The sequence below is a fragment of the Strix aluco genome, chromosome 25 (genome assembly GCF_031877795.1).
Source record: "Strix aluco isolate bStrAlu1 chromosome 25, bStrAlu1.hap1, whole genome shotgun sequence".
Classification (NCBI taxonomy): domain Eukaryota; kingdom Metazoa; phylum Chordata; class Aves; order Strigiformes; family Strigidae; genus Strix; species Strix aluco.
Window position 1 is genome coordinate 6,308,234 of NC_133955.1, and position 21,711 is coordinate 6,329,944.

The following is a 21,711-nucleotide window of genomic DNA, read 5'->3' on the forward strand; positions in this document are numbered from 1 at the left end:
AGCGCCCGGCGCGGCGCCGCGGGCTCCGGAGCCACATCCCGCAACGGAGGGATCGGGATCGGGAGCGGGATCCGGAGCGGGACCGGGCGGCGCCGGAACCGGGGGAGCCGCATCGCCGCGGCCGCCCAGGATGTGGTGGGACGAGCGGGTGTCGGCGCGGTTCCGGAGGAACCTGCAGCCCACCCTGACCTACTGGAGCGTCTTCTTCAGCTTCGGCCTCTGCATCGCTTTCCTGGGGCCCACGCTGCTGGACCTGCGCTGCCAGACCCAGAGCTCCCTTTCCCAGATCACCTGGGTCTTCTTCTCCCAGCAGTTCTGCCTCCTGCTCGGCAGCTGCCTCGGAGGGGTCTTCAAGAGGACGTAAGGCGCCTGGCAAACTCATCGCACCTCCCGCGGGTGGGCTTAGCTCTCGCAAACACACCCCCCCCCCTTCTCCCCGCTCCCGCCGGGTTTGCATGGCTGCGCTGGGATGCTGCTGCTCCGCGTGGGAAAACCCTGCCCGAGTGAAGGGCTCCCTGCGTGTCCCGAGGGGCCACAGCCCCACTCGCTCGAGTGGCTGGGAAAGAGCGGGGGGGGCTTCCCAGGGCAGGAACCGGCTGCTGCTCCCCTCTGCCCCCCGGTTTTGTACCCTTGGAGAGACGCTGCCAGTTCCCCCGGAGCTCAGCGCCTTTAGCGTGAAGTTACAGCCAGAACTTCCCGGAGGGTATTTTCCTTAACCTGATTGTTTGTCGCAAAAATATTATTAGAAGCCTGTTTTAATAACCTCGGCGTCAGAAATTGAGGCATTGTCCGTGCTCCCCGGGAGTTTGGGCAAACACGAGTGGTCCTCGTGGTCTTGCTGCTGCGGGGGACGAGGGCAGGGGCAGTGCCTGAGCTGTGCGGGGTGGCCGGGGCCAGCAGCCCGTGGGCCAGCGAGAAACCCCGGGCACAGCCCAACGGGGATTTGCAGTGTGCCTTCTGTCCAGGATGCGTTTAAAATAAATAATACGCGATGGCTCAATCCAAAAGATTGCCGAACAGGCATTTGATTTGAGGCTTGATGACAGCTATGCTCTGCTGAGAATCAGCTGATATTTACATTGTCACTAATTCTTCAGGCAGTGATGTAACGTGTCAGCTCCGCGTGTCTCTGATATCCACGTCATGTATATGTATAACATGTATATGAGAGAATGCTGCATGGATCCTTCGCTGCTTTAAAACGCCCGTTTAAAAATGTTTTGTTAAACTCTTGTGACTCGTGGCAAGTGTTGGCTAATGAAGACGGCATTAGAGCACCTGTTAAATTGCCATCCTGGTCCGGATAGAGCCCGGAGGCTTTGTGGAGCAGCAGGAGCTGCTCTCTGTCAGGCTGTGCTGGGAGAGGAGATGCAAGGTGGGGTGCACGGGGACGGCACGTGGGAGCTTTGCCCTGGGTCTGACACGGATCCGAGACTGCTGGGTCAGCCGGCAGTGCCTCTGCCAGCCCCCAGTCTGCTTCACATATGTTTGAAGGAGCAGTGAAGGAAAATGCAGAATTGTTTCCTGCTGTCAGCTTCCTACCCAAAGCTCCTGCCCTTGGCCGGTGGGTTACACAGACCCACCTCAGGTTTTGTGCTCGGAGACTCCTATAAACTAACTCGGCAGCAGCACTCTGGGGGAAAGAGCATATTTGTTGCTCGCTGTGGTTACGAACCAGGATGTGTTTGTGGTCGCAGCCTCTTGGAGCGACGGGCTTTTGCAAAGTGTCTGTGAGCCCCACTGAGGAGCAGCAGCCCTGCCAGGCAGGAGGGCATGTTTCAGATAGTTGTAGCTTGTGAGCGTTAGGGGGGAGGTTACTCTGAGCGGTGCAGCGTACAACGTGTGGGTTTGGATGAGGATATTAACTCTGAGAGCTCCTGTGCTATCCCCTCCTCGGGGACGGACAGATCGAGCTGTCCTGCTAAGGTTTTCTAATTCTGGGCCATGCTGTGGGTTTGCAAATCAAATTATGCTGGTGCCGGGCAGGGAGGAGCACTGGCCAGGTCGTCTTTTCCAGTTAGTTGCTGGTAGAGGATCCCAAAGCGTCGCCTGCCTGCAAGGCAGCCGAGCCAAGGTCTGGCTGCAAGCTGCGTTTAATTTCCAGTGCCTGAGGAGCATAGATTTTGTTGCTTGCTTTCAATTAAAATATGTATTGGTCTGAGCTGTCTGCTCTGAATGACGGACTCGTGAGGGAGAGCAGTGTTGTTACTGGGTTCTGCGGCAGAAGCGGGTGATGGGACCTAAATAATGGTTTGGTTCCTCTCACCAGAGAAGTTGCTGAATGCCGGGTCGTAGTCTCTGCTCTCTTGGCCCAGCTGGAGTCCTGGAGCACCGGGAGGACAGAGCAGAATGATGGCATCCGTCCCTTCTGTAACTCGGTGTGAGCCTGGACTGCCAGAACTACCTCCAGAATTCCCTCTCGTGCGAGATTTCAAGGAAGAAGAAAGTTTGCCATTGCGAGTTTTCCCCGGGTGATGTAGACATGCAATTGCTGCCCGCGGTGCTCTGCACCGGAGACCCGGGTTTGCCTCGTGGTCCTTCCCTGGCTTGTGGGGAGGTGCAAAGCTTGAGCTGTGGGAAGAGCAGCTCCCTGCCTAGCCGCAAGGCACGGTGTTTAAGCTCACGCTTGGGCTCACAACAGGCTGCTGCTCTCTGGTAACTCATCCTTGGGGTTTGCTGGGTCGTAATTACGAGCTGTGCTTCAGGAAGATACAGCTTTCTACAGGGTGTTTGCGTGAGTGGCGTTGGGGTTAGGTGGAGCGCGTGCCTGGGCTCACACCCTGGTGCTGCCGTGGTGTTGGTAGAGGTTCCTCGAGTAAAGACAGCCCTGGCAGCAGCTGATGCCCTCCCTAATGCCCTGTGCTGAAGACTCTCGTTTCCTGGTATTACCTGGGCTGGATTCTCAGAGCACCTGACACGCTGTGAGACTGAATCCAGCCAGCAGTGTTGGGTGGGAGCACTGAGAGGACTCAAAACCCTGCCCACACCCAGAAACCCAGGTGGGAGCTGAGCTCTTGGGTAAACCCACCGTGGAGCACCTGGCACTGCAACCTCCAGGGGTGAGCTCTGGGCACCTGCATCCCCCACTGCTCTCCCTCTTGCTTCCCTTGCCTTCCCCTTTCCCATTTTATTGGATTTTAATCCCTCACGCCGTTGTGCTACACGCGTTTGTGACAGAAGCACCAGAGTAACTGAGCACCCGTGTCTTGGTGTGGTGGTTTTGTTTGTTTTGTTTTTTTTTTTAAATTCAGATACTGCATTTTTGTGTCCTTCTGTATTTTTTGCTTTTGCTCCCAACGTTCAGGTCAGCTCTGAGCTGTTCCTGCTGGTGTTAGCAGAGGAGAGGAGTGGGCTGGTAGGTCTGTTGCTGTGCTGCCTCTGCTCAAAGGAGTGATCCACGCCAGGACCTGGAGGGCCGATGAGATGGGACCCTTTCACCCATCTTTCCTCTTCACCCCTGGGCTCCTGTGCATGTCACAGCACGTCAGCTGAGAGGGGGTGACCCTGTTCTCTCCCTGTCCTGCAGACTCCCATCTTCTGAAGGTTTCTGTTCAAGCACGTGGCTGGTGCACGCAGGACACTTCTCACCACAGAGGGAAGATAAAGCCTCTTGTTGCTGAGAGAGCAGAGTGACTTGAGCATGAGCTCCTTGGGGGATGTGATGCTCCCCAAGCCTGGCCAGTGCTTTTTGCTGGAGACAAAGGTACCTGAAGGCAGATGGAGGAAGAAGGCAGCATGGATTATCCCACAGGTCCTCACCTCGTCCCCTTAGGGCTTTGGGTTTTTAATTATCAGTTTTGCAAGTCTGAATTAGCCTGATTATCATTTTTCTTCTTGATGTGAGGGACTTAGAAAATGCTCCCTGGGGTGGGGAAAAATATGCTTGAAGTTGAAGGGTGCCTGCTGCAACAGGAACACCGAGGTGGGGGTTTGTATATGCTGTGAGGGAAGGAGAGGGGAAGCTTTGCTGGCTGTGACTACAGGATAACGTTAACCATCCTACTCTTGTGGAGGAGATCAGCCTAAACCTTCTGCGGGGAGCTGCAGGCCTTCCCTCAAGCCTTGTGATGGAGCCAAAATGTGCTCTGGGTGGTCCCGAGACAGTCCATGATGTTACAAGACTTGTTTCACACGCTGCTGAAGCGGAGGCTGCGCTGGGCACAGCCATAGCTGCCCCCCCAGTCTGCTCAGCTGGGGACATGGGGACCAGTTAGTGATGGGGAGGGCAGCGAGGTCAGAAACTGGACTGTGGCATAACATCAGAGTTGCTTTTTAAGCCCTTTGGAGGGGGGCACTGGTTTTGCAATCTCAAGACCCCCTCTGAAAGTCATGGGGTACCTCAGGGATGCTTTCAGGTTTTTTTTTCTGAAGAAATGCCCATTTGTGCCTCCCTGGGTGCTGAGCAGTGTCCTTCCACTGTATCTTGGGGAGCTGGCACGGGAAGCCAGCAATTTCTTGGTCCCCCCTAATGCCAGAGCCAGGGAAGGGGGCAGCAGGGCTGCAGTGCCACCCTGGGCTGTGGGCTGCGGGTGTTTGCGGGGCGGGGGGGGTGCAGTTGTGTTATTAACATCTTATGGCTGGAGGTGGGAATTCTTGCTCATTGGGGAAAAGTGGGGTGATCTTTTTTTAATGCTTTTTAAGGACATAGCATCATCTGCAATTAATGTTTAACTCCAGTAATGAACGTGCTCCCTGGCCAAGCACAAGCGATGCTGTGGTTGTTTTGCTAGGGCTGCAGAAGAGAAGAGGCGTTTCTGGGATGTCTCAGTCTGCTTTTCCCCATTTTTCCCGTCGCTCCCGGCCTTGGATTCACCAGCTGCTGGTGCCTCTGCCTCTCTCCCTTCTGCCGGGCTCTTGCTGTACCCTGGGGAGTGCTGCCTTGTCTCCCCAGGCTCGGAGCTGCTTCTCTCTATTTGCTAGTTGTTTTTCCTGCTGTGACTGTGCACATCTTGCTTTGCTCCCTCCCTCCCCCAGAAATCCCACGCTGGCTCCCCATTTTGCTGTCAGAGAAAGATCAGTAGTTACGGCTTTGCAAAACATCGTCTCCTCCAGCGTGGTCTGGCTGATGGGGGAGCGAGGCTGGGCTGGGAGATGCGAGCACACCGAGGCTCTGCTACAGCCAGGTTTGTGCCACTGGGCAGGAGAATAAAGGAGACGGTGCCCTTGGCCCGTTTTTTCTCCCCGGTGCCGTTGAAGTGCAGTGTAAGCAACAAGCAGGATGCGGAGGGCCGGATCGCTCTGGGTTTGCAGATGAATGAGGGCCACGAAGAAACGCAGTGACATGCCCAAGGCCGGGCCGTTCTGGCCGAGCGGTCAGGGCAGGAGGGCTGGCGGCGTGGTGCAGCGCAGAGGCTCTCTGCTGCAGCTCCAGCCTGGGCCGCCTCGGACCCTTCTCCTCCTGCTCTGGGCAGAGCATGGAGCAGAGATGTAGGTGTTTTGCTCGCTGGTTACGCCTCTGTGCTGGGGACGTGCCCGTGCATTGCCAGTCCTTCGCTGTGGACAAATGGCTGTGCCCTGCCATCACTAATTAGCTACTCATTACAGCAAGCTGCTGGCTGTTGCAACAGGCTTCTACACGGTTTGGGAGCCCAGGGTGGGATGGGGACGTGCCTGTGCTACTTACTCTCTGCTGTGACTTTGTAGTCCCATCTTTCTGCTGGTTTCAGTGCTTCGCTGTCTGGTCCCTGTTTCCTTCCTTCCTTCCTGCCTTTAGACTTGGCAGCTCCGGAGCAGCGCGGTGCCAGCCTGGGCTCGCGGCTCGCCCCGGGAGCAGCCTCCCCGCTCAGGCAGGCCTGCCTGCGCTGCTGCCAGACTCGAGACGTTATGCACCAGCTTTACCTCTACCACACGCATCCCTTGGGCTTCTCCGACGGACCGTGTGGCTTGGAAAGTGGCCGCCTGCGCCGGGAACAGCAGCCCTGCTGTGTCCTGCCCTGTCGTGCTGGGGAAGGGACGATGCTGATCAAACAGAGACAGCATGGGGCATGGAGAGGGAACCACAGCGGCTCCCTGGTGCTGCCTGTGAGGCAGGACAGGGCATGCAGGCAGGTCTGGGATGACACAGCAGCTCTGGATGCCAGCAGCTCTCTCCCTGCCGGGAACTGGGGTTGCCCAGCAGCTCTCATGCCTGCTTGTGCGATACAGCCCTGCGTGAGAGATGCCCTGGAGCTGCTCAAAGGTCATGATGTGGCCTAGCCTGCACGTACTCACGTCCCTTTCCGTTCCCAGATCTGCCCAGTTAACAAGGGAAGGTTCTCGGGCTTTATTCTGCCTTGAAACATGCAGAACAGTGGTTTGAAGGGGTGGTTACTCTTCTCCACAAAAGCTGGGTGGAAGATCTGCCTCTTTGAGGCATCACCCTCCGTGCAGGAGATGGCAGTGCCCTAGGCTGGCCACGGCTGTGATGTGGAGGCAGGGGGGTGCAGCGTGTGGAACATCTCCCTTGTCTTGTCAGAGCATGTGCTGGAGCTGCAGTAGTTGGAGCTCCAGCCTGTGGGTGCTTCTGCTAATGCCTGCAGCACCGACTGACCTGGGGCTGGAAAGAGGAGGCAGGGCCATGGTGTGGATGCTGTTCTTGTGGTAGTAATTCTGTTCTGTCTTTCCTCTTTCCCTGTCTCAGGTTGGCTCAGTCCTTGTTTGCCCTCTTTGCCTCGTCACTGGCAATCTCCTTGGTCTTTGCCATCATCCCTCTGTGCCACAATGTGGTGGTCCTGGCTGTGGTCATGGCTGTGGCAGGACTGGCCATGGGTTGCATCGACACCATCTCCAACATGCAGCTCGTGAAGATCTACCAGAAGGACTCGGCCATCTTCCTGCAGGTGAGCGTGGAGTCCCCTCTGGCTGTGCTTCCTTCTCTGTCTGAGGAAGAGGAGTGAGGGGCTCAGCCAGCCTCCCTGCAGAGAAGAGCAGTAAACCCCCCTGCTCTACCTGCGTGTCTCTTGCAGGCCCTTCATTTCTTCGTGGGCTTTGGAGCGCTGCTAAGCCCCCTGATAGCTGACCCCTTCCTCTCGGACACCAACTGCATCCTCTCAAACTCCACAGCCAACGCCTCCAGCAACCTCCCTCACATCCGCAAGTCCCTGGTCCCGCACCATCCAGGCAACCTGTCTCATTATGACCTGCCGATGAAAGGCATGGTGGTCACACGTGTCTCCTACGCCTTCTGGATCATGGCCCTCATCAATGTAAGTGCTGCTGCTGCTGGGGACACCCCTGCTTCTCGGCTTTGCAGGTGGCTGTGGCATTTGGGGGGTGTTGGTGCCTGTGAGGTGGTCCCAAGTGATGGAAGGAGGCACGAGGACGGTTGTGCTGGTCCCCAGCAAAGCTTCATTTTTTGCCAAGTGCCCAGTTGCTGACAGGTTCCTGGGGCAGGAGGGCAGGGCTCGGTGGAGCGGAGCCAGCGGTCCCTGCACCGTCAGGTATGATGGGGTCAATGTACCATCCTGCGGGGGTTTGATCTCTCTGGGAGCAGGTTGTACCTCCAGCATCCCCCTGGGCAGGAGTTACACCAGCCAGCTACACTCGGAGCCCCAGAGTCTTCCTCCGTGGTCAGTGTGGGGAGGAGCTCGGTGGTGTGGGGGTGGCTTTGACGGGAGGGCGATTTGCAGCGATATTCGTGGAAAAGTGTCCGCTGATGAGCCAAGTTACTGCAGCCAAAAAGCTTGATCAGGATGTCTCTGCCTGTTTGTTGTGTTTCCCTGGTGATTTGCAGCAGATGTAAAAGCCCTGTGGCCCACCCTTTGAGACAGAGATGGGGTTTAGTGCCCATCCTCTTTCTCTGCCCTGCAGAGTCCCAAAGCTCCAGCAAGCTGCTCTTGGAGAAGCAGCCCTGCTCCTTCCCCGCAGCTAACACCCAAATCCCAGCATGGTTCAATACCGCTGCTCCCTTGCGCGGCCTCGCTGGGCTGTGGCCATCATCGTGCCCATCCCCAGTCCCTCTGCTGAGCCGCCGCTGTCTTTTCCCCGGCGGCAGGAGCCCGGCGAGTGCGTGTGTGTAATTGTCCCTGTAGATCTGGAGCGATGAGAGCGGAGCGTGTTGTTGCAGCGAGCGGTGCCCTTCCTGCCGGGATGGGTGCTGGGGGCAGCTCTGCTCGAAACCTGCAGAGCGCTGGGTTATGCCTCGTGCGTGGGAGCTCCCGCTGGTGGGGGTTTGGGTCCCCCCCGCTGTGAGCAGGGCAGTAGCCTTTGCGTAGGGGGCTCTATTGTCTGTCTAATAAAGAGCCAAACTGGGGCAGGGACTGCCACGATGGGGCCCTTTTGCTCACCTGGAGACCTCCTGTGGTAGAAGTGAAGGGTGGTCCTGTCAGAAGGACCCCTCCTGCTTGTGCAAGTTTAGCTGTTGCCCTTCTGCAAAAACAAGGATGCGCTGGTGCTCCCTCTCCCTGTCCCAGGCCAACGAGCAGCCCTTGCTCTTCCACCTCTCCGTCCGCACTAGGCAAAGGGAACGGGTTTCTTTGTGCTCTTGGTCTTCCCGTTCGCTGAATAACTAAAACATACCCCAGTGCACCCAATCCAGGGGCTTTCGTCAGCAGCTTGCTGATGTGAGGAGGAGAAGAGGTGACCAAAAGAGCTGCGCAGGTGCTATAATGAGCTGCTTTGCAGAAGTACCAAAAGAATGCTCCCTGCCCAGGAGGAGAAGCCGGCTTTAATTACCTCTGACTCTGCTGATGCCATGGGAAATGTCCTTTTAATTACACCGGAGCGTTATCTATTTTGCCAGTCAATCCTGAGCAAACTAATTTAGTGTGGAAGGCAGCGTTTAATATCTGCTTTGAATGTGACAACGTGTCTGATACCAGGAGCACTGATGGGAGGGCAGTTGCCAGACCCCTCTCTGCTCCTAGCAGTGTCCCTTGGACGTTTTGGGCACAGGATGGGCCCCTAGGCTGAGTCCCGCTGTGCCCAGCAGCAGGTCGGGAGCTGGGTTTGTGCATCACTACACGCTCAAGCGCTGTTTGCACACGTGGGTGGCTTACACGTGTGTGCACACGCTGCGTGGGCTCACCGGGAGCACAGCAGGGAGCCCTGGGGTGTGGGGAGACTGGGGGTTGCGGGGAGGAGGGATAGATAACAAACCAGAGCAGGGAGTTGGACACACGCTGCACACGCAGCTCTTGAGCGTGTCCCCTTGCCAAAGCTGAGCTTATTGTCTTCCCCAAAGCCTCGCTGAGGGAGCTGACTTGATTCCTTGTTTAAACTAAATAACCCAACCCACTGGCCGGAGATACTGAGAGCAGCTCAGCTCCAGAACTGCTGACCCTTCTTTAAGGCATAAACATCAGAGAAGGACGATGATAATTGATATTTAAAACCCCATGGAAGTGGACGAACTGAGTAAGCCGTAGAGACGGAAACCAGCAACTTTGTTATAAAAGGGTGAAAAAGACATTTCCATCCCAGTTTCCACAGGGCTGTGTGTATTCTGACAAGACACAAGCTGAAATGATTCATTTCAATTTCTTGCTTTGTTTAAATGTCTCAATTTGACTTTGGCATAACTGCAATGTGTAAAGCTGACAGAATAGTTGTTTCAATGTTATTGAAGCAAAATGGTTTTGCTTTAGTAAAATTAAGTGGTTCAATATTATCAAAACGAGTGCTTGGATGACTCCCGGCCAAAATTTTTCATTCTAACAGAAAATTTTGGCTTTTCATCCAGATTTGGAACAAAAACATATTTTAAAATTCGGTTTCCCACAGAACGGAAATTTCATCATCCAGCCCGTTCCAAGGGGCTGGAAATCAGGAAAATGTTCCTCCGAGAGGGATGTGTTTGTCCGGAAGGTGGTTTCCCAGGGGAAGTGTGGGACACTCCATTGTGCTTAGGTTGCTTAAAAGTAGCCTGGGTACAATAGCAGGGAACAGTCCCGTGCTCCTGGGGAGAGAGACTGAAATAGAAACTGGAGGGAAGGAGCCTGGATTATACCCACGCTTAACTGCGTGATGCAGCAACTTGTTGAGTTTATAATAATGGTTAAAAGCTGCCAGGGGGAGGGGACTGTCCCGGGGAATTCATTGAGCGGAGCTGGAGCACCGGGCCCAGGCAGTGGGGCTCTCGCTGCCCGCTTTGCCCTTCGACCCGTGCGGGCTCCCAGGGGACCCTCAGATGTCCCTGTCCCCCTTGAAAAAAGAAAAACCTTCTGCTGAAAAAGGCGAAGCAGGGTTCCCCCGGGAGGAAAGCCCATGAGCAAATGGTTATTGCACCAAAACCCTCTGCCTGCCCAAGAGGGAGGGCTGGTCAGAGCTGGGGCCTGGGGGTGTCCAGCTTGGTGTGGCTGGGGCTGGTGTGGGGCAGGGAGGTGCTTTGAGGACCATGTGTCCCTATTTTAGGGGCTGTGGCTCATCTCGGGCTCTCGCTGTTTGGGCTCCCCACAGGGTGAGCTTTGATAGCTCTCTGCCTCATGCCAAGCAGCCGGGGTGTCGGTCCCAAGGAAACCGAAGCTGCTTTAGGAGCCGCGTAGCAAGATCCTGTCCCAAGCACAGTGGCCCTGCCCCTGTGTTGTGGCACGTGTCCTGGGGCCAGGGGCCAGTGAAGCTCGTGATCACCACCCCACCCCTCCAGCTGGAGTATGTGGGAGCTGTGGATGGGGAGAGGGGCTTAGCGCCCACCCGGCACCTCACGGCAGCGGCCGTGCTCGTGTGGGGAGCAGAAGGGACAGTCCTCGAGCTGTCCTTGTCCTGTGGTCGGGGTAGGCTGCTCCTCCAGGGTGGATTTGTCCCTTTGCTTGGTGAAACATGCCCTGGCAGGGCTCTGGTGTTCGGCTCTGTTTGCTCCTCTCCATCTGCCCGTGTAATAACCGAACTGCTTTCGTGGATGCTCCCTCCCCTGTACACACCCCAGGTTTATGGGTGGCCTCTCCTGGGGCCGGGTGGCCACAGGTGACTCTCCCCAGGCTATTTGCCAGCTGGCGTGCAGGACACAGGGTTGGCTCAGGATGGAGCCCTTGGGTCCTGCTTTCTCTTGAGCTTGATCTTTTGCTTTTCCCCACTTCTCTGAGTTTGCTTTGGCGTGGTGGCAGCCCACGGGTGAGGGCTGCACTTGACCATGGGTGAGTCTCCAGCTTTTGGACGTTTCCTACCAGAAATGACCAGTGCTGGCAAGCAGCTCGTGGCTGATGGGGTCAGAGCACTGGTGCACCCGAGGTACTGCCAGCTTCGAGATGGTACAGTCTGGGTAAAGAGAAAGGGACCTGCTTGCTTTAGAGGTGAGGATCTGGGGAGCAGGGATATGCCCATTGTTTGACTGGGAATTTGGGGAGGCTGGAGCTGGGGCCCTTTTCCACATAGGCACCGAGTGCTCCTTAAGGCTGGAAGTGCCCAGAGACGTTATCTGTACAGCCAGTCCCTCTGCGTGGGTATATTTTTTGCAAAATCTGCAATTTAGAAGAATAAAATCTGGTCCTGACCTCCGGAAGGATTAGAACTATCAAGCAAATGCGTTTTTCTTCCATGGGACCGAACTAACTGTTCCTATTCCCATTGTTTCCAGAACAATGAAGTCCTCGTAAACGAATTCAGGCAAGAGAGGCGGGGAGGGGGGGGAGTTCTCCATACATTTAAATCATGCCATGAGCCAACAAAAGGCAGGAAATTTGGAGCTAGAGCTCACACTTGCTCACAGACATGTAGAAAACAAGCGCTCAGCGGCTGGAGAGTGAGCTGTCACTTAGGATTTCCTGGCTTTCTACCCCAGTTTGTTGCAGAATAAACACCACTTGGTTGTGGTGGGAGGAGAAGAGAGGGCTGGCGAGGGCTTCATTTGCTTCCCTCTGTTTTCTCTCTCTCAAAAAAAAAAAAAAAAAAAAAAAATAAAAAAAGAGCAAGTCCCTCCGGGCTTGGAGGCACCACCGAGTCGTGGGTGTGCGCAGGGAGTAGGCTCGTCCCCAGGCGTGTGGCAGCGGGGGAGCGCGGTGCTGGGGGGGTCCGATGCTGCGGCTGCTGCGTGATGGATCCCGTGGACAGGTACAAGCCCACGGACCGTGTGTGTTAGCACCAGGCAGGAAGCCCTGACCGCAGCGGGGGTCTCCAAGGCAGCGACGGCCGAGAGGGCAGTGCCTGGAAGCTGGATGCTCTGCAGTCCCGGGTCCCTCCGCACAGGCGGTACCAAGGGGCTGTTTGAAGCTGCTGGGTTGTAGCGGTGCTGTCGCTGTTGGCCTGGGAACCACGAGCTCATCTCTTACAAGATGCTGGGCAACCTCTGCTAATGGCTGGAGGTGGGCAAAGCAGGGCTTGGAGCAGCTTGCTCTTCCCTCACAAAGAATTTCAGCCACAGAAGCTCTCCTGTTAAAACTGTTCTGCTCTCCACAGGCAAAAGCTACTTTATTATTTTATTCTTTGGGCAGAAGTGGCCAAATGCTTGGAAACAAGGACATTTTGGGTTTGCAGGGCTGGTATGGTGCTTTGTGAGATCTGCAGTTAGGTGCCTTCTGTTCGTGTCCCTGTCCCAGGTGAACAGTCCCCACCCCACCTGGCATCCCTCAGGGACTGGTGGGAGATGTCCCAGCCGTGCTTTGGATCAGGAGTCTTTGCTCTCAACTTGCTTTTTTCTTTTTCCCCCCCTCCCTACTAGCTCTCCTAACAAGCCTCCATCCCTCCTGCTCCTTACCCCATTGCCAGCCTCTGTCCTTGCTCTTGGAGGTTAATTCAGGAGCATCTATTGCGGATACTGAGTGCAGCTTCCTAAAAGGCTGTTGCAGGGGGGAAGCAGACAGTATTTTGTGTGAGGCTTGTCATGCTTACCTGCCCGTCTCTGTTCCTCCCCAGCTGCCAGTCCCCATCGCGGTGTTTTTCTTGCTCTACAAGGAGCGGATGGTGCCGTGCTTCAACAGCAGCAGCCACCCGCTGCTCTCGGCCGATGAGCTGGCGATGGAGACGCGGCCCGCGGAGAAGGACGATCTCTCCACCACTGTGCAGAGACCCCACGCAGCAGGAGGTGAGCTGGAGGCACCTCTCTTACGGGTTTGGAGGAACGGGGAGGGGGCGAGCAGGGGGAGAAAAAGATGTATTTCTGAGTGTGTCTGCTGAGTTTAACTAGTGAGATCCATCGCTATTGTCTAAGGAGGAAAATTCCCCAAAACGCACACGTGAATGTAACCCAGAGGTGCCCAAACAGACAATGTGGTGCCCAGTTGCCCTTGGATTAGATGGGACTGTAACCCATGGACAGAGATTAGTATCCTGCTGTTGGGGCTCCAGGCTGCTTTTCTCCAAGCTGTCCTAAATCTAAACCTGGGCTCCCAAGTCGTTTAAGCACACGTGAAAGTTGTGCCCCTTCGTTTCCTTCTGGCTTTCAGCCAGGTTTTAAGCTGGCTCCGCTGACTGTTCAGTTTAAAAGTGGTCATCACGCTGCAGAACGCTGATTTTCATAAATCTGAAAGGAATAAGGACAGCACGCTTGTTTGAGGGGAAAAGTTAAACTCCAGCAATAGTTTGCTCTTGAACTTGTGACTACACCCTGTTTTGGGGACAATAGTAACATTGTTCTTTGCTACCCAAGAGAAATGTGTCAAAGTAAATTCTTCAGCGAAATAGTGAATCTGGGAAGTAATCCTATTTCAGGGTTATCAGAGGAGTGTTTAGTGTTATTACAGAGGAGATGGCTTTACCTGAACAATAAAAGGAATTTTTAGGGAATACTTGAAGGGGGGAGCAGTTAGAGATGTGGCGAGGTGCTGCAGGGAAGGATCGTAGGTGTCCCTAATGGAGTGGGTTCTCTGGAGTCTGATAAGGTTGTACTCATCTGATATCACTTCCCTTAGCCGAGACACTGATGGTTTCTTTCCTCAACCCAACTGCCCGTTTCCATACAACCCATTGGAGCTTCATGTTCTTCAGATTTCCATCTTCCTCTTAAATGCAGTTGAGATTAATCCTAGAGAAGCAGGAGGGCTCTATGCTGACTGCTGCGATCTTTGACAGACATGTCTGTGCTGGCAAAATCCTTCCCTCCCCCTAGAAGTAGTGAGAATTTCATCTTTCCCACGCAGGAGCCTGCACAGGACTCCCGCTACCTTAACACCAACCCTTTGCACGTCCCACAGTGGTGCGATACGAGGACAGGAGAGTCAGGGATTCCTGGGGTCCTGATCCCCAGCTTTGGCAGGCCGTCGCTCCCAGTGGTCTAGTCAGAGGAGGCGACCCTAGCTGTCTGTTTATCGCTCTCTTTTCCAAAGTTGGTGTATTTGGTTAAGTATCCTTTATGTGAGGAACATGAGCTCTCCTGGGCAGGACTCTCCTGTGTGGTGGTACCAAGGACAAGGGGTTCTGAGCACTGTGCTATGGTCGAATGGGCTTGTTTCTATTGACTGTGAGAGCGGGGCCGGCAATACAGAGCTCCTAAATGGAGAGAGGAGCATGAGCACTACAGGAGGAGAAGTAGCAAGTACCCTGGAGAGCTAGGATCCCAGTCTGTGGACAGCAGCCCATAAGCATATCTGTCTTCCTTCTCAAAGTTTAGAGGTAGGTAAAGACAGAGGTGGTGCCAGCAGAGGTTAGCGGTGCTCCACGTGTTTCACGGTCCTCTATGAATCTGTCCTGCAGCTGAGCACAAAACAAATCCCCATTGCGGGCTGGCAACCACCCAGCCCCAGGGGGACGTTCCAGCTAAGTTTGCTTTGCATTGTTTTTCACCAGGTCATGATGACTTATTTAGCTGCTGCCAAAGCAAAAACTTCAGAGGGGCTTCTTACACCTACTTCGCAGTCCACATCACTGGGGCTCTTGTTCTCTTCATGACTGATGGGATTGTGGTGAGTTCAGCTGATAGAGGGATCTTGTCTGAGCGAAGCTCTGTGGCTTTCTTCCTTCCAAATCACTTGTAACAGCCCAAACCCAGCACATGTCCTCTGCGTGCAGTGGGCTGGACCCAAGGGTCTGCCGGTGCAGCAGTCTGGTGCCAAAGGCAGCTCGTTCAAAGCTAATCAGTCGGGCTGATATGTGCCCCGCTTCTCGGGAGGGTTTTGTGGCTTCTCCTAGGCTCTGTGGTGTTGCAGCTAGATTGCTACTGCTACTAACTTAGCCAGTTTAGAGCTGGAGTTGTGTGACGTTGTCTACTTGTACACAGCGGAGGTCTCTTCTCGCTTCAGCCAAGAGGCAAGAACAGCTTCATTTTATTTCATAAGAAATGGTGGCTCTTTGTGTGATGGGTCTCCTGAGCCCTCAAAATCCAAGACAAGAGCATGCGGGGATGGTGCAGTGGCCTGGCAGCATGTCCCTGGCCGGCGCAGTCACTCGGGCTTCGCCGTGTGTAGCACTTCTGTCCGGGCGAGGAAGGCTCGCTCTTGGCTAGCAAGTGGCTGTTCTTTTTCTTTCAACAGTTTTGTGTCAGTCCCCTCATGGTAAAATACTGCTGGGTCTTACGAGGGCATTGAATAGGGTCCTGAAAGATGAGCGGGGTTACACAAAGCAGCTGTCAGATACGGGAACTGTCCAGGGTCTCCATCTTCGAGGATGATCAACTCCAAGTTCTCAATGCGATACGTTTTGAGAGTATGTGATTCCAAAAGGACAAGACAGTCCCTAGGGAAGAGAGCGTCTTGACAGATAAGAGCTTAGCATGCGTTTTACCTGGGAATGCTGTTAAGTCTTGCCCTTTTAGGAGAGCTTAAGTCCTGTATTCTACTTCTGGTGGAAGCCTGTCTCCAGCTGCAAACCCTTGGGAAGAAGGTTCATTGAGGTTTGGTAGCAAATCCATAGGTGGGCTCTCCAGCACTGTCACAACAATGCGACTGATTGAGGGACAGGTTGAAGTTGAAGTTGCAAAGCCTGCAAGTCATCACATCAGTGTGACACGCTCTTTTGTTTTCCCTGCAGGGAGAGTACTCGGGCTTCATTTACAGCTACGCGGTGGAAGAGCCCCTCTCCGTAGTACATAAAGTGGCCGGCTACCTGCCCAGCCTCTTCTGGGGATTCATCACGCTGGGCAGGCTCATCTCCATCCCGGTGTCCTACCGCATGAAGCCAGCAACTATGGTCTTCATCAATGTGGTAAGGCTGGTTTTACTTTGCTTTTCTTCTGCTTGCCTCCAAGGTGCTGCCTGGTTTGGTTTGTGCAGAGCTGCAGCAGCTCCCTGGCCGTACCCAGGGGAGGTTTGCACCAGGCAGCTGCCCAGCGTGGGCTGCCTGAGCCTTCCTCTGCAGCGCTGACGCCGATGCACGAGGTAGCCAGGACGTACAACTTGATCGCGCTGCTTCTCTGAGCTTGCTCCTCGGTTAATCTAACGTTGGATTTGTGAAGTGTCTGCCAACTTTATTGACTTGGCACAGTGGCTTCTCTGGCATCTACAGGGAAATTAATGCCTGTGTTAGCCGTGGGAAAGGGAAGGCAGAGAGTTCAGTAAATTCTCTGCTTAGACTGTAGCAGCTGTCAAAGGAAGCGATGCGATGCGAGGTTGCTTAAATTAATAAAACACACTGACTTGAACAAAGGGGAGGAATCCTTTAAGGATATGTAAGAAAGATGCATGCAAGGATGTGGCAGACAACAGGGAGGGAGTTGTTCGCATTCACACTTCTTACAAAAAAAAAAAAAAAAGCCAAACAAGTGAGAAGGAAGTTAATTTACAATTTATTTAAGGCAGAAGTTATTTTGGTAGCAGGTTTCACAGTTAATATTGCAAGGCCAAGAATGTATAACAGGGTGGTGAGAGAACAGGAGTGAGGGTTCACACTGGGATGTTTTGAAGATTTAGGCTGATGTTTGGAGGCCGGTGAGGCAGCTGGCTTGGCATCTTGCTCCTGGTCACTTTAAAAACTGCGTTTAGACACTGACAGATACAGCCAAGTGAAATATGATTGTTTTTAAAATTAGCGTAATCTCCTACTTCAGCACATGGTCACTACTTGGAGGGGAGCAGGGAAGGCTCAGCACCCCCAGATCCGTCGCAGCTATCTGATGTGGACAGGCCCGTGCAGCCCCTTGATTGAATCCCTTCTCTGAACTGCACAACTGCTCTGTGAACAAACCTGAGGGCAGGATTCTGCTGTAGCTGCTGCTGCTGTTTGGGGAGAAGAGGGAATAGCCTCCAGCCTTCTCACTTCCCCTTAAAGGCATCATCCAAGGGCAAAATAGATACATCCAGTATCATCCAAGGACAAAAAGTGCCCTGGGTGACACCGAGCCCTCCGTGCAGTGCTTGCTCCTTGGTGCCGCAGCTCTTGGAGTCCTTTCAGCACTCGAGCAAACTGCAGTTTGAATTCAGTTTCGTTAGAATACAAATTGCTCTTGTGTCCACGCGCACACCCATAATCAGGGCCTAAACAATTAAAAATGTAACTTGTGTTGGTATTGCAGAGCTCCCTCTGCTGACTCCCAGTGCCACGGCTAATGGTGCACCGGGGGTGTTTTTTCTATTATTTGCACACTATGGCAAGCCAGAGGGGAGGGCAAGTTTATTTACGTTTATTTGGGTCTTTGGCTTTATTGCTGTAACTGGTTTCTGAGCAATTATTGAGAGTGAGACAATTCTTTAATCTTAGTGAGACTTAGTGATTGAGACGTGTAACTATTATGGAAGTAGCAGTGTTATTGTATTTAAAGCTGCAGAGAATAAGTATTTTTTTTTAGATAGGATCTTAAGTCTCTACCTAATGAAGCTGAGGCTTAAGTATCAAGTTATGTCATAACGTCCTCTTATAAAAAGTACCAAATTTTTTATGGTAGAAGCAGATGGATTTTATTTGGCCAGTTCAGTTTTTCAGAGATTGCAACCTTTTTTTCAGTAGAGTTTATTTTCTTTTCCAGACTCCTTTCTACCAAAAAAATTAACTTAAAATCTAGAGCCTATTACAGCTCAGCATTTACCTTCCTACTGACTCTGGGTGTGTTGTTCCCAGGTTGGAGTCCTGATAAGCTTCCTCCTGCTCCTGATTTTCTCCCACAGCGTTGTTTTCCTGTTTGTGGGGACAGCATCTCTGGGCCTGTTCCTCAGCAGCACGTTCCCCAGCATGCTGGCCTACACTGAGGACATCCTGCAGTACAAAGGTGAGCAGGGATTCGGGCACGCCTGGCAGGCTTTGAAAGCAGGTGGGTGTTTGAGACTAGAGCTCAGATACCATCGCGCTTAGCAACTCCTGCCCGCTGCAGGGGTGCCTGGAAGAAGGATCTGCTTTCAAATACAATGTTTATTCAAGCTTGTAGTCAGAAAACCAGACTGCACAAATCCCGGCTTCATTGTACTAATAAATTCTAGAGGCAGGGATCCAGGCTGGTTCTTAGTTTCCTGCAGCTGTGGGGCTCTCAGGGCTGACAAGAATGTCTCCTTGAGAGGCTTACAGGGAGCTAGTTTTGAAAACATCACCCAGATTATCAGTGAACTGAAAATCCTAGAGTCTGGCCAGCTCTTACAGGAGGTCTCTGCCAACCTCCGTCTTCTGGGGCAGTGATACAGAAGAAAGAAAACCTTTCCAGCAAGAAGCAACATCACCTCTGCCAACAGAGACAACAGGAGATGGCTTTCTGGCTTAAGCTTTTACCTTTCTGCACTGCTGCAGGTTAGAAGAGGCGTTCTCAACACTAGATGGGAACACACATGAGTGTTTGTAAGTCCTGTACGGAGAGAGCCGTGAAAGAGCAGTTTAAAGAAGCTACAGGCTGATCCTGCTGGTGGTTTCACCCGTTCCCTGCCAACATCACTTGCACCATTTCTTTACAGGCTGTGCCACAACTGTGTTAGTGACCGGAGCTGGAATTGGAGAGATGGTACTACAGTTACTGGTGGGATCGGTAAGTGTAGGCAAAGGAGAGACCAGGCATGCCAAAAACTGACTGGAACTTTTAAGTAGGAATCTTGGTCCTGGTTTTGGACAGCTGCTGGGAAAAAGCCCTGCGTTACCCTTGAGCTATCAAACACTAAAGCTCTTACTGAATGCTAATTAGGTATTTGAGTGCTATGATGACACATCTGCTTTTTTTTTTCCCCCCTCCAATTGCAGATTATACATGATCAGGGCAGCTACAGTTTCCTGGTCTGCGGGATGATCTTTGGAGGCTTGGCCTTTACCTTCTACGCTTTCCTCTTGTTTTTCCACAGGATGTACCCCAAGCCCTCATCAGGTAAGAAAGCACCAGCACTCAGCCCTGCTTTATAGAGAGAGGAAGAGTGGCATCTGCACCAATACATAACCAGGGTGCAGCACTTCAGCAAAATGCAAGGAAATGTTTATTTTACTGCTGCTTCCTGTCCCCTCTTCCTGCTTTGACTTGCCCACAAAGCCTTGGCAGCCACAACTCAGGGTTTGCTTTCTTTTCTGCTGGAGAAGCAGGGGAAAAAGTAGGAATGGTCTGTGGATCACAGAGGAACTGTAAACCACAGAGCAGGCGCGTGTGAAAGCACTACCCTGCTACTGCACAGACCGCACAAGCTTCCCGACGCGGTTCCCTGGCTGAAATCCAGGGAACGATGGGTCTGCCATCCAAAGGCAGCTGTCGAGCTCTTGAGAAAAGCCTCGCTGATAAAGGATTTCTCTCGCCTCTCACCTCAGTCTGCCTGTGCTATTTGTTTTTATAAGCACCTTTAACAAGAGGAGCGCTGCATGACAGGCAAAAAAACTTGTCCAGGTTCCTGAAATGGAGGCTTTTCTTCCCTGACCAGCCAAGTGAACAAGCTGTAGTGGGGTGGGTGATAGAACAGCAACATTCGTGTTTGGGAGAGCTCATGCACCTTCCCTTTAAAGCTCAATAGCATCAGTACCTTCAGATGAAACACCTAGTGTCAATTTTGCAGATCTGGATGATGCCTCACCTGCCAAACCAGCAGTAACGGACGACACCGGACAGTATCAGCGCTAAAGAAGTGGCCAAGCTCTAGACAAGCAATAAAACGACACACAATTAAGCGTTACTATTGAGGATGATTTCACATTTAATGACTGAATCATGCAAGTTTTCTGCAATCAAAAGCACATTAGATTGGGTAAGTCAGAATCAAGAAAACATCCTAAAACACTGCATCAAGCTAAGCACAAGTTGCCCGTGTCACCAGAAAGATGACTGTAAGCATCAGGCAGACCCTGTGCCTGAAAGGCTACAGGCTGTGGCAGGGATGATGGGAGAACAGTTACTCCTGCAGATGAACTTCCTTATGGATTCAGGATGGAGGGGGGGGCAGGAAGAGGTTCTCTCTCTTCCGAATGTAAGACTGAACAGCTCCTGGCCTAGTCATTGAACTTAACAGATTTTTTTCTTTTGGCCTCTAACGTGCAGAGCCCCTACAATTTACAGCACAATACCGGATTTGGATTCATTTTTGTGCAACACCTAACTCGAGTCTGTCACCTCCATGCACACTTCTGAAGGGGAAAAATGACGCAATTGGTAGAACCCACCAGTGCGCAGCAGTAGCAGGACCTCTCTCTCTTTGCACAGTTGATTCCTGTATATTACACAGTATCAGATATGTTCACTAAGACAGTGTCTTACTCAGCATGCTAGGGTCTCTTGATTATTAAAATCATTAGCTTTTTTTTTTTTGAGTCAAGAATGAGTTGCGATGGTTTGTTTTGCTTTAAGTCACTAGTTTAGCTGCTACAGTTGCAGTGTCTCTTAGGGTGGTTTTATTTCTAGCTTCCAGTTGAAGCTTAAACAGAGGTATTTGGGAGCCAGCCTCCAGCTGCTTAACCTGTGCAATACTTATTATACCAGGTGCCTTCCGTAAGGTACTCTCATTCCCCACGCATGACCTGTTACAAGCTATGAAGAAAGGACTGGCTTTAGAAGAGTGTAAAGCTACGTACATCTATTTCTTCAGTGAGTGATTGGACATGTACTTTTTGCTTTAACTGCTGTATGTGGATGTACATATGTACGTGTGTATATAAAGCAGTGTTTAATTAAAGGTGATTGATTGCTAGATTCTCAGCATGACTGGACTTGGGTAACTTCAGCTGTTTCTGGCCAAGATGATCAGCTACTACCTTCCCCAGTTCTAGCTTAACTCGGACTGCATCAAACAGCTCTTTAGCTTAACCTGGTTTTGGCATTTCTATTTTTCCAAGTAGTGGATCTTACCTTCCATGATATATCTTCACAAGCTCCCAGGGGTAGCTCTGTAGAAAAAGTCTCAAGGGAGTAGACTTGTAGGATTGACTTTGTACACCTAAAGCTCTGTGAACATCAGGCCAATGCAGGAGGGAGGTCAGTGCAGCTGAATTCTGGGCTGAGCTCATCCAGGGACTTCAGAAGCCCTCCTGCCTCACATCCTGTGCAGTATGTGCTGTAATTCTTCTCCAGCACCACAGGATGCCACTGTTACTCTCCTTGAGATACCCAGAATGAAAAAAGGGTGTACTGCAAACCCCATTTGCAGCAAAAACCCCAATCTGTCATGAATAGAGCCCCTCCCACCATGACAGCATTCTCTCCATTCCTGTACAGAGGAAACGAGCACGAAACACTACGATGAGGGAGTTTATTTTGAAAGAAGTCTACTCAGATTACATATATATCACACCAGGGACTGACAGCTATTTAAAAAAAAGTATCTTAGTATGTCCTTGCAGATTGATAACACAGAGCTAAATGCTAGTGCCAGAGTAATATTTCTTTTGTTAGACGTGTACTCGACAATTCGAATCTCTGCCTTGCTCTCAGCACTATATATAGACTGGAGCTACCCACCAAAGGGAATTTTCAGTAGGAGAGAATAGCACCTGCTTTGGCAAAACGACGGTGCAGCACTAGGCAGCTCCCACCAGTGACTCCCTCTGTCTCCATTC

At 52.5% G+C, this 21,711-nt stretch overlaps 1 protein-coding gene across 2 annotated transcripts; it reads left to right on the plus strand.

Moving 5' to 3' along the window:
* Positions 1-52: 52 nt before the first annotated feature.
* MFSD4A (major facilitator superfamily domain containing 4A) lies at positions 53-20,854 on the plus strand. Of its 2 annotated transcripts, XR_012626431.1 has the most exons (11): positions 53-360; positions 6,620-6,818; positions 6,945-7,184; positions 12,763-12,931; positions 14,632-14,747; positions 15,811-15,984; positions 17,833-17,980; positions 18,651-18,721; positions 18,931-19,051; positions 19,722-19,910; positions 20,201-20,854. XR_012626431.1 is itself a non-coding variant. In XM_074850538.1 (10 exons), exons 1-10 carry the CDS (start codon positions 131-133, stop codon positions 19,784-19,786), a joined length of 1,533 nt encoding a protein of 510 aa, XP_074706639.1. In that variant the 5' UTR covers positions 53-130; the 3' UTR covers positions 19,787-20,854. The 2 variants fall into 2 exon arrangements, 1 of the variants encoding a protein (XP_074706639.1); XM_074850538.1 differs by having other exon boundaries at positions 19,722-20,854.
* Positions 20,855-21,711: the final 857 nt, after the last annotated feature.

What these genes read in the sequence shown, in the direction of transcription:
- MFSD4A (XM_074850538.1), top strand. Translation starts at nt 131, where the DNA reads ATGTGGTGGGACGAGCGGGTGTCGGCGCGGTTCCGGAGGAACCTGCAG. An exon ending in GGAGGGGTCTTCAAGAGGAC is followed by an intron (nt 361 to 6,619) that starts GTAAGGCGCCTG and finishes TCCCTGTCTCAG; the next exon opens with GTTGGCTCAGTCCTTGTTTG. An exon ending in CTATGGTCTTCATCAATGTG is followed by an intron (nt 15,985 to 17,832) that starts GTAAGGCTGGTT and finishes TGTTGTTCCCAG; the next exon opens with GTTGGAGTCCTGATAAGCTT.